The 12,320-nt window shown below is 50.2% G+C and overlaps 1 protein-coding gene across 2 annotated transcripts; it reads left to right on the forward strand.

The window, feature by feature from the left end:
* On the forward strand, positions 1,364-11,708 carry LOC102189615 (galectin-9). 2 transcript variants are annotated; one of them, XM_018064283.1, is made up of 6 exons: positions 1,364-1,473; positions 5,995-6,086; positions 8,659-8,866; positions 9,698-9,808; positions 10,023-10,194; positions 11,442-11,708. In XM_018064283.1, the coding sequence occupies exons 1-5, from the start codon at positions 1,399-1,401 to the stop codon at positions 10,023-10,025; spliced, it is 489 nt and encodes a 162-aa protein (XP_017919772.1). In that variant the 5' UTR covers positions 1,364-1,398; the 3' UTR covers positions 10,026-10,194; positions 11,442-11,708. The 2 variants fall into 2 exon arrangements, with proteins under 2 accessions (XP_017919772.1, XP_017919771.1); XM_018064282.1 differs by lacking the exon at positions 10,023-10,194.

The raw sequence follows: 12,320 nt of genomic DNA on the forward strand, positions 1-12,320 counted from the left end.
GAAGCTGTTATGCATGCATGCATATGTTTTCATCTCTCTTGGGTAAACATCTAGAAGCAGAAGAGCCTGGACACAGCAGAGGCAGAAGACCCACCAACAAGTTTCCAACCCACTTGCATTTTACACTCCAACCTGCATTGAATGAGAGTTCAGTGATCTTTATCCCAGTAGATGAGGAAACGATCCCGGTGTTCCTGGTGTCAAACAGGATTGCAAAGCATTTCCCCTTCTTTTCCTCCTTTCTGCTTCAACTGTGCCATCTGCCCCTTCACATTGTGGTTGATCTAGGAATGTAGTGGAGACGGAGGGTGGACAGAGGAGGCATGAGTGCTCAATCTATGGGAATATGTCAAATAAGTCAGTCTTTGCAAATTCTGGGGCACCGAGGCAAGCCCAAGAATAGAGAGAGGTGCAGACAGGTTCTCAGCCCCGGGGCCCCTGCTCCACACTCAGTACCCATAGGCCCCTCAGCTGCTTGTCCTGGCTGGACACGGGGTCCCGTCTCTAGCACACGGTGGGGGCCTACTTAATCTCCGCTAAATCTGTTGTTGCTGTGTTTCCTCCCCAAACCCCTTTCCGACAAAAGCTGATCGTGAGTCTCTGTTTCAGTCAAACATTTCCATTAACAAGGTACTGGAACCAAATAAAGGCAGTTATTCAATATATTGCCTCCAACTCAGTGTCACTTGAAATATTCTATTATGTCTGAGATGTCTCTACTCCCCATTCTAAAGCCCAGAATCAAGAGAGAGAAGAGAGAGAGAAATTCACAGAGAAGAGGGGTCAAAACTTCTCAGGGTATCATTATGCACAAGGATAAGCGAACCTCCATCACCAGGTTTTCTATTTGCAAAACATTTCTTTTTACATGATTATGCTTTTATGTGAGGAGTAGAATTTTAAAGGGGAGGAATACCTTTCTAAGAGGTGGAGTAGCCTTATATGGCTCAAGCTGCCACTAGTGAGCTATGTGACCTTGGATATGACCTGTAGATTCTCTGAGTCTTAGTTTTCCAGTCTGCAAAATTGGTATAACTAGGCCTTCCTGCAGCACTGCCACCCCATGCCCAGGCAGCGCCCCATCACACACACTGTTGTCTGGACATGACGCAGCCACACGCTCAGGAGCAGTGTCTTCTAGAAGCTGTGCACGATGTGAGAATGTCTGAGCCTACGTGAACTATTCTGACTTGGGGTGGAGGGGAGGAGGAGAGCAGAGGGGAGGAGGCCCTGGAGAGGAGCACCCACTTCTGTCCTCCGTCTTCCTCCCTACCTTTCTCCCTTCCTCTAAATGGACTTTCTCCTGCTCCTGGCTCCTCCCTATTTAATAACAGATAAACTGCATTGAATTCCTTATCTTGGTGAGTCATTCCTGTTGCAGAGGTCTACCTGGACAGCATGCAAAGCGGCAGTGGTCACGTAGGCATTGAAGAACGGGACTTCAGGCACACCCAGGACCCCTACATAAACCCAGTGAGTTCCAGGGCTGGGGGAGGCCTCGGCCAGGGGGACGCAGCTCTGGGGCTCTGAGAAACCAGCTCCTGCTGGGGTGACGGGAGGCCGGGGGAGGCCTCGTTCCAAAGAGAACAGACAAAGGGCAGACACACCAACCAGGGCAGCCCTGCCCCCACTTCTGCCTGTGCCCATCTCCTCGGTGCCACTCAGGGCCGAGGAGCAACCAGGATTTGTGCCTGGGACAAATGTTTCCTGAGCTTCCTCCTGATCTCTCTCCTGTTCTCGGTGCTCAGTGGGGGAAGAAAAGTCTAAGTAATAAATAGGAAAGTTAATTTCCACTTTTTTTTTTAACATGAAGGAAGGTAAGCGTCTTCTGGGGAGGATAACAATGGAACATGGCACTTCAGGGCACTTACTTGAAAGATGATCTCCCTGGGTTCAGCCATTTACTAGCTGGATGACCTCAAGCAAGTTACTTTACGTCTGTGGGCCTCAGTTTCTGCTTGGGTATAATGGGAATAATCAAGTCACTACCCAGAGCTCGGGTAAGGATCAAGCAAGGTAGCACATTGAGAGCATTTGAAAGGTATCTGGCCCACTGTGGGGAGCTCTGAAAGTGTTTAGAATTGTTAGGAGTCTAGGCTCAGGAGGAAAGACCTCCTGAACAGGTGTCTGGCATCTGAGGGTTGAGAGAGCTAGGCAGGGCAGGTCAAGGGTGTCTGAGAAAGACTGTCCCAGGAGGGTGGAGCAAGCTGTCCCTATACTGTGAGGTGCAAAGGGCTCTCTTCTGGGCATTTTAACCCCCTGTGTGGAGGTGTTGTCATAGGCAGCCTTGTTTAAACCAGCGGTCCCCACCTCCAGGCATGGACTGGTGTTTGTGCATGGCCTGGTAGGAAGTGGGCTGCACAGCAGGAGGTGAGCAGCTCATGAGCTAGTGATGCTCCATCCGTATTTATACCCACTCCCCATCGCTCACATCTTCCCAGCTTTGGAAAAATTGTCTCCCGTGAAACTAGTGCCTGGTGCCAGAAAGTATGGGACAGCTGGTTTAAACCCTTATCATCTCCACAACATATATGTAATACTGAGGCTCACAGAGGTAGTCTGAGTCAGGATGTGTCGCCTGGGTCTTGTTCTACATCAGATGGGAGAGCCGGAGTTGCTTCCAGGTTCAGCCATTTTATTATTCTGATCACATGGTTTACTCTCTAATCCTTGGATTCAAAAGCCCAACTGTAGACAGGTCACGTGACTAGGTGACATCAGAGCTGCCAGCACAGGGAGCTGGGAGGCCAGCCTAATCTGTGAGGCTACAAATCCAACATAAAAACCCATCTTCCTGGGGCTTAGGAAACAAAGGCCTGTGCTGCAGTTTCCTGCTAAGATCACACACACACACGCACACCACAGAGGGGCCTTCGGCCACACCAGGCTTAAACCATACAAATTTATTTCCTTACAGTTCTGAGGTTAGAAATCTAGAATCAGCAAAGCTGTTTCCTCTGGAGCCTCTGGGGAGAATGTGTCCTTGTTTTTTCCACTTCCAGAGTCTGCCCGCTTGCCTTGGCTTGTGGCCCCTTCTTCCTCCTGTGATTTTTTTTTTTTTTTTTTACTGTATCAGGTCTCAATTGCGGCACAAGGCATCTTCATTGTGGCCTGTGGGCTCTCTAGCTGTGGCCCATGTGGGATCTTAGTTCTGCAACCAGGGATCTAACCCTCAGTCGCGGCATTGGAGGCAGATACTTAACCGCTGCTGGACCCCCAGGGAACTCTTCACTTTCCTCCTTCTCTAAAGCCGCAGCTTCTTGCTTCTGCTGTCACATCTCCTACAACTGACTCTCCTCCTCTGCCTCCCTCTTTGCAGACCCTGTGACGATTGGGCCCAGGCAGATATTCCAGATAACCCCCACCCCCACAATCTCAAGATTCTTAATCATACCTGCAGAGTCCCTTTTGCTGGGTAAAGTAAGATATTCACAACTTCTAGGAATTATAATGTTGACATTTTTGGTGGGGAAAAGGGAGAGGGTGTAATTGCCCAGTCTACCATAACCTTCTTAGTGTCAATAAATATTAGTGGTTTCTTTGAATCTTTCCAGAAAAGTTTTCTTTATAATAAGCAAATATATGTATATAGGCACTCCTACCCATTTAAAAAATAATACAGAGGGCAATATTACTTATCAGTTCTCAAAGTGGTCCCTTCTTCCTCTCTTCTTGTGAAGTCTCCCTAGAATCTGTTGTGCGGAAATACCATAATTAATTTCACCATTGTCTTCCTAGTGGACTTCTGGATTCATTTCCAATTCTTTGCTATTAGATTAATGAGTAATCTTGTCTTCGGATTATACTCAATTGGAAATCATCTTGTGTTTCAGAATGTGAGGGCACCATTTAAGACATTAAAATCTCATGAAGTTTTTTTGGGGGGAATCATTCCCCAAGATTAATCTGTACTGCCCGCGCCCATGATCCACACAGGGCTTCCACCATCCTGCCTTCCTTCTGTGCCCTGAGGACCCCTCCTATCACTCTATATCTTAGTGTGAATATGCTTAAGGGAGGAGCCCATGCTGCCAGGCGGATACATTTTAAGCCTTGTCTCTCCTGATGGTGAGAAAGGCTCTTAGGGGGATTTCAAACTCCAACAAATGAGGGGATTCAGGGAAGAGCACCATGCTAGTCAGCCTGTGGTAGGCTGATTCTACTTCTCCAAAATCACTGACATGGATTTTGACAGAAAGACCTCAGAGATGCAGAGGTGTTGTAATTTGCTTAATGTCACCAAAATTTTTAATGGCAGAATTCAGACCAGACCTGAGGGCCACAAAAGACACAGCTGCCCAAGGTCCAGGAGCACAGTCTGTCTGAGTGGGGTTCTGGCATCACCAGGTATCTCCCAGGGCCAGCTGTGCACACTGGGCTCGGAGGGGCTTCCCTGGATCCTTTTGGTCCTGCAGCTGAAGGACATGGACTAGGACTGAATTGACCTGGTGCACACTTTTTTTTGTTTGGCCTGCAGACAGTGTTTTAACTCATTGCCAAAGAGAAAGTACAATACAGAGATATTAGTATCATAAACCACACATACCAGTCACTCAGTTTGAACTCATGGACTATCTGCTTTATCTCTGCCCAGCTCTACTTTCCTTTCCACCCATGGATTGTTTTGAAGCAAATTTAGATATATCAGTTCAGTGCAAATATTTCATTATATGTCTCTTATAGCAAAGGAAAGCTACTACAATCCTTTTGAAAGCATTTCACCCCCCAAAATTAGAAAGTTTTACAGAAGAAAAACCTCAGGTTTCTGTCTTCTCCTGAAGACTTGGAAGCTCTGACAGCACCGGGCCTGGAAGGTGATCGGGTCACAGCCGAGTGGACACTGCTCTTTAGATGAGGGGAACGGTGCCTCCTTTGCTGCAGTCTCCACCACTCCCGACTGCCCCCTACCTGGCCAGCTCAACTATGCAAATCACCTGCCTGGCTCCTGTAAGCATTTAATCTTTGTAAAATATTACTTAGAGGAGAAGGTAGAAAATACTTCAACAGTGTGAAAATGTGAAAATTGACTTGGAGACAGCTGTGTTGAAGGCAGTTTGTACAACCACGTTAGATAGAAAGCATTCTGGAAGGATGAGCCAGTCTCTCCCCACAGACATTTTCTCACTAATCATCAGTGTGACCCAGAAGCTGGGACTTGTTCTCATTTCATGGATGAAGAAACTGAGGCAAAGAGAAGTTTAATAAGCTTCCCAAGGCCACTCAGGTAATGAGCAGCAGAGTCAGGATTCCAACCTGAAGGATGCCTGGCTCTAAAATGAAGCATCTTCACCATAAACCTGGGTGCTTAAAGAGGCTCAGGAAAGAGAACATGACAAGGTGATGGGGCCCAGAAGGCGTGGAGATGACAGAGAGGACTTGGGAGGCTTCCCGGGGCCTGGAGGAAGGATGGGAGCCCAGGAGCAGGAGCAGAAAGGGGGCTGCCCCTGGCTGCAGAGAGCACCCGGGAAGAGGCACTTTCTGAGGCTGTGGGGGGCAAAGGTCAAGGTCAACATTGTTCTCTGGGTGGGGTGGTCAGGAGGGGGAGGATGACTTTTTGGCCTGCTCAGGTGAGCAGAAGGTTTATCCTCGAGAACAGGTGGGTGGGTCTCTTTGGTCCATGGTGGACCCCTAAGTCCCCAGCCAGGACTTGGGTCTTTGCTAGCAGCTTGGCTTGGGGTCCAGCCACCCCCCTCTCTCCCCTGGTTCCTTCCCGTCTCAGGGCTGCGTACTCGCCACTTCCTCCTTTGCCAGCTGCCAATCTGACCTTGTCACCTCCTCTCAGAGCCTGAGGGGCTCCTTCTCCCAACCTCAGAATATCTGTGTCACTTCCTCGCTCCAGGGCTGGAAGGTCCGTGGAGCTGAGGCTCCTTCTATCCTGTTCGTGGCTGCACTGGGTCCCTAGGCTGCTGCCCCACACCCAGGCCAGCCCCGGCCAGGGCTGGAGAGGATGGAGAGAAGGAGGCAGGCCAGCTGACCACTGTCTCCTCTCCACAGCCTATTCCCTTCACGGGGAGGATCGAAGGGGGTCTCCAGGATGGACACAAGGTCACCGTCATGGGGCGTGTTCTTTCCACAGACGAAAACAGGTATGGGGGATTGTTGTCTCTCTCAACCTCACCCCTGAGTGAACCAGGGTGCTGCCAGCTCAGGATGGTCCACACAGCTTCCTCCAAGCTACCCACACCCAGTTCAGGGGAAGGGAAGGGCCCGGCCTGCCAACAATGCCCCTTGCCCCCTACCACATACCTGTAGCATCCGGGGCACCATTAACCAGACTCCCCAGAGACAGGGGGAATGGAGGCTCACAGTCTAGGGAGGGAAGCAGGCCAGCCCAGTGGTGGAGTTCTGGGACTGAACTTCGTATACAGTGACCCAGAGCTGCAGATGCGTCAGCGCCCTTCATTTCCTCTAGCCAGTCTCATCTGCTTTGGAAACTTCACTTGAGGTGACCTGGAAATATTTAAACGTGCCATCAAAGTTGTATTTGGTCTCTTTCAGTCTCAAGGTTTTTCCCACTAAAGTCAATTCAAAATATAGATAACTCAGCAGTTTCCCATTGCCTTTCTCCCGAGGGCAACTGTCTGGGAACCGAGAAGAGCTTGCACGTATTCCAGAGGTGGGAGGTCCTCAGGAGTTCATGCAGCCGTGGCTGAACTCTATTGAGCTCCAGGTGGTGTGGAGGCCTGGGACCTGTGCACCCTGAGGTCTGCCGTGCCCACGGGGGCCCCTCTGGACATGTGGCCTCTCTCAGAAGCCTCTCTGTCCAATCCCAGCTGACTTCTACCCTCGCTGTTCCTCTCATTACTTTGCATGGGGCCTGGGGACCTTCTGGATCCAACCAGGCCCCTCCCCCACCACAGCCCTACTTCTACATCTGGCTCTAAATGACTTCCTCTGCCACTGCCTCTCCTACCAGGTGACACGGCCACAGTGATGTGGGACTCTGAGAGCCCTCAGTGCCTGCAGGGGACTCTGAGGGAAATGAGGCACCCGATTCTGAAACCCTGCCTGCAGGGGAACCCAGGACCTTGACTATGAACTCCACCCCTCTCTCCCCCTCCCTGTGCCAACCCTTCCTCCCATCACAGGAGGGCTTTCTACTCCCACTTTGTCCAATAGAGCCTGTCTCTACCTCCAAGGGCCCCCTTCCATTGGGAGCTGCTGTTCTCTCTTTCCCTGGGGCAGAATTTTCAAAGGAACGCAGGAATGAAGCTGGGGGACTGCAAGGGGAAAACGACACCCAGAGACATGTCAGAAACACTCATCTCCCCTTTAAGAGAAATAGGAACTTAAAATTTCTCATTTCAGGGTCACTTGGAGCTTCTTTTTCATTGGAGGGAGGGCTGCTGGGTTCAGAAACACACCAGTTCCTCTTGCCCCTGATGGCTGAGGGCTCACAGAGCATCCTGGTATTTAGGATGGCATTCAGAACTCACAGCCTTATCCACGAAAGCAAATGGGCTCTGGGGGTTTCCTGGTGGTCCAGTGGTCAGGACTCCAGTCTTCCACTGCAGAGGTCATGGATTTGATCCCTGATCAGAGAACTAAGATCCTCGAGCCATGAGGCCAAAAGAAACCCCAGATAAACAAGCGAAACAGAGCACTCTGCTGGGAGAATGTCCACTGAGGGCCACCCGTGGGTGTGGGGCGGAGCCTGGTTCTGTGGTGATGGCATGGGAGCCAGAGGTGCCGTCTGACTGCTGTGTGTTAGCTGGGAGCCTGAGTGACCCCGAGAAGCAGACTGGGAACCACACAGGGACTGAGTTCAGGCAAGATGTTGGGGGATAGATGCTCATTGGATAATTCAGGCTGGACCTTGGTTAGGGGACAGGCATGAGCTCCATCTAGGAAAAAGCAGAATAAGGACTTGTTGCATCCCTTTGGTGAGCTAGGCCCCTTGGAAGCTCCTTTTGTCTTCCCTCCTCACCTGATAGTTTCAGCTATAGCCAAAAGAGGTGGAGATGGTGAGGGGCTTCCTCTGAGTTGAGATGGGAACAAGAGATACTTATTTAGGGGTGTCCTTGGGCCGTTTCAGTTGTCATCCCTGAAGGAAGGCAGTCACCCCTTTTCTGCGTGGGGCAGTTTGAGGATAGCATGGTCCTGGGTCATTGCAGATGACAAACGGGGCAGATCTGGGGTCAGGGTCCAGGCCTGCTGACCTCACCCAGGTCAGGTGGACACACAACACCCTCTGAAGAGGGACACACGCACACTCTGAGGTCCCCATGCCCAGAGACCTAGGGCTTTTTCTGCGTCTCCCCTTTAGACACCATCTCTGTAGGTGTCCCATCAATGCACTTGTTCTTTCCATTTGTCCTCTTTCCCAACTGAGCAGACACAGGCTGACCTCCAGGGACCCACCACTTGGCCCCAAAGACTCTCACTTCTAGGCACATTCCTCTACTTCCATCTTGGACAAAATTTCTGTACCCATTTCCTCCTTACTTTTAGGAAACCAACTGTAAGGGCAAAAAGTGGTAACTGCACAAAACACACTGCAAATTCGGTGAGCCAAAGGGACGGGGCGAGACTAGGGATGGGCACCAACCAGCCGCGCAGATTGTACGCAGGCTCCCAGACGATGTCCGTCAGACTGAGCACCTCCTGTTCCCACCCTTGGCAGTAAGCCAGGATACTGTCTGATTTTCCCTGACCTAGGTTTGAAGTGAACTTTCAGATGGGCATCAATGACACGAACAACATTGCCTTCCACTTCAACCCTCGTTTTGAAGGAAGCGGTGGGTGTGTGGTCTGTAACACGATGCAGCTAGGAAACTGGGGGCCAGAGGAGAGGAAGATACAGATGCCCTTCCAGAAGAGGAGTCCATTTGAGATCTGCTTCGAGGTAGACAGCTCTGCATTCAAGGTGAGTGGGAACTCTCCTCTCCTCAGCTGTCTGTTCCCCAGCCCCATAAGGTGCTGCAAGCAGCCTTTAAATAGTCATGTGAGCAACACTTTTACAGAGAAGAGGACTGTTTCCAGTAAGGCCACAGTCTCCTTACACACGTTCACCTCCTTACACACCTTCACCTGTTGCTCCTTTTACTCTGGAAGTAAGCACTGGAGAAGTCACCGTGATGCTCTTTGGCCTCCTGGGTCCTTCAGTCCAGGTTATTTCCATTTCTCTGTCATAGCCCTTCTTCCACTCCAGGTCCCTGGGAATATGTGTTTTTCTGTTACCTTGTTGCTGCATTTATCCAGGTGTTATTAAAGACTTAGTTCCGCCTGGCATTGCACATTGGTTTTGCAAGCAGAGCGGTGTCTCTGGGCTTGGGAGATGGGAGTGGAGCTGAGTACATCTGTGTCTTTTTTCTCTGTGTGAACATGAATGTCCCCACCCCCCATCATACAACCTGAGATCACATCTTCTCTGCTCCCCATGGACATTTGCATGTATATTTCAATAACACCACAGGAGAGCTGAGACTAGAAAGACAGACCTACTGTGATAAACACACACCAGACGAATGAAGAAGCCAAGGACTAGAGTCAGGTGGAGGTTGCCCTTCGATGCACTTAGGGTTCCAAGCATGTTCCTGCAACTGGCACAGCTCTGCAGGCTGTTGCCCTGAGCTACAGGGGATTGATGTAAGAACTAGATACAGGTCTGAACGTCTGGAAGCAGGGGTCCCAGCGGCACGGGTGTGGTCCCACCTGGTCCCGGACCCCCTCCTGCCATGTGCGCTCCTCTCAACAGGTGACAGTGAACAGGAGCATCTTCCAGGATTATGCACACCGTGTGCCCTTCGACCAAGTCAACGCCATCTCCATCAGCGGCTGCGTGCATGTGTCCTACATCACCTTCCAGGTCAGACTCCACCCAGCACTCGTCCCCAGAGGCTGGGTGTGGGGCCCCGTCCCCTGTGCGGGTCCCGCTGTGTGAACCCAAAGGTGCCAGCCAGTCTCGTCTCCAGGTGCTTCTGGGTTCACAACTCAGTCTGCCCCAGTCTGGCCTTCTACACCCGCTCAGGATCCTGGACTAGTAGGTTTCTTGTCTCTGTCACTCTCTGTCATCCCCCTAGTGAGGAGGCCCTGTGCTTCTAGAAGAACTTGGAATCAAAGTGAATCCAGCTCAGATCCCCGGCTCTGCCATTTTCATCGGCTGGGGAATCTTAGACGAGCGACTTCACCTCTCCCAGCCTTAGTCTCTTCACCTGTGGAGTGAGCATGACCAGCCGCCCCACAGGTTATTGTGTGAGTTCAATGAGACCATACACATCGCAGGGCAAGTATATCTTTCTGTGGCCATTCCCAGGTTTATTTGACCCTCTGTGTATTAAAATTTTTGAATGTGTTAGCAACATCTAAAAGGTCAGGACCAATTTTGAAAAATGAAAAGGTTCTGGAGTTGGATGGTGGTGACTTTTGTACAACCACAGGAGTGGACACTGGACTGTAGGCACACTCGTGTGTGTACCTGGTGGCTGCATCATGCCCGACTCTTCACAACCCCATGGACTGGAGCCCGCCAGGCTCCTCTCTCCATGGAGCTTCTCCAGGCAAAAATACTGGAGTGGGTTGCCAGGCCCTACTCCAGGGGATCTTCCCAACCCAGGGATCAAACCCAGGTCTCCCACATTGCAGGTGGATTCTTACAGTCTGAGTTAGTACACTGAAGATGTTCAATTTTACGTGATGTGCACTTCACCACTGTTTAGCAAAAGAGTTCAGGTAGATTTCTTCTTCCTCCTGAAGATGGAGAGGTCCCAGGAGACTGATCACCTCAAGGATGCTGACTAGAAAATTCCAGACTGGCTGATTAAGACTACATTCCTGGGAAGGTCAAAGCTACAGTCAGGTCAGGTGTTACACCTAGGGTTGGTGTCATGGGCTTCAACAAAAGTGAGGCCGTTTTGAACTTGTGGTTTTCTCTTTAACTGTGCTCCACTTTGTAGCAAACTCTCAGCCTAACTAAGAGATATAATCAGAATGTAAGGCATTAGCATCACTCTCAGCTACCGATGTAGAGTCCCCACAGCTTTGTTCACCCTTGGTGTGGTCTCCATGGCCAGGATCGTTTGCTTAATCCCTCTGACATGTGTAACCCAGGTAGACCCTTTGGGGGCATCCTGGGACAGCCCTATGACCCATGAGGGTTATAAATCTTCAGCCTCCTAGGCCTTCCCCAAGTTCCAAGGATAAAATTGAAGTGAGCAAATGCAGAAGCAAAGGGTAACAGTCAAGCAAAACAAAGTGATAATAGGTTAACCATTAAACACCATCAAGGACTTTTAGTTCCTCCTCAAGAGCTGTAGGGAGAAGGCAACGGCACCCCGCTCCAGTACTCTTGCCTGGAACATCCCAGGGACGGGGGTCCTGGTGGGCTGCTGTCTATGGGGTCACACAGAGTCGGACACTACTGAAGTGACTTAGCAGCAGCAGCAGCAGAAGCAAGAGCTATCGACAGTATTCTGAACCAAATTCTTGATGTTGTTTTACAGATATGTAAATCCCTACCATGTTGAAGATGTTCACTGTATATTGCTTACACGGTCATAGAACCCAGAAGCTTGATGATATGGCTCCTGTTTACATCACCACCAACCAATCAGAAGACATCCTTGAGCTGATCACACACCCCTCACCCTCTCCCTCACCCTGTGTTTAAGACCATTTCCCTGAAAATCATCACTGAATTTGGGGTTTTTAAGCTGCCTGGGCTTCTTGCCTGGAACCTGCAATAAATGCTGCGCTTTCCTTCATTATAACCCTGTGTCAGTAGGTTGGTTTTACTGTGCGTGGATGAGTCGTACTGAGTGGAGGGAAACCTAATAGTGATGGATGGACTGGAAATTCTGATGATACATTCAGCTGAAAGATTCCTTTCTTTAGCAATGTATGGGGGGTTGCAGGGTGGGGCTTTATCTTTCCTACTCAGTGGCAGAGAAAAAGAAAGGAAAAGAAGGAGAAAGGGTGTCATGTTTAGTTAAAGTGTGAAGACTTGATCCATTCTCTCGGGCCCAGGCAGCCAACCTGAACGTCATCTACTGCGCTTCATCCTAACTTTGATTCTGGTCTCCATCACTTGGACAGGACCAGGTGCCATGCGGGGTCTTCTTCAGTCCTGAGACATATATCCAGGATTCAAGAGCTTGACTGTCATCCATGCAGTTGGGATGATCTGGTACCGTCCCTCTCAAGGAGATTAAAGGGAAGTTTTTGCTCTTAGTGATTCCAAATCAGAAGGTAGAAGATAACTGGGAGTGAGTTTGGTGAGTTGTAGTCAGACTAAGTGCCCTCCAAGCCTCAGCTCAGCCAGTGCTCACGACAGTCATATCAAAGGAGGCCTGTGAGTAGCTACATCACACAGGTGAGGAAAG

The sequence above is a fragment of the Capra hircus genome, chromosome 19 (assembly GCF_001704415.2).
Source record: "Capra hircus breed San Clemente chromosome 19, ASM170441v1, whole genome shotgun sequence".
Taxonomy (NCBI): Eukaryota; Metazoa; Chordata; class Mammalia; order Artiodactyla; family Bovidae; genus Capra; species Capra hircus.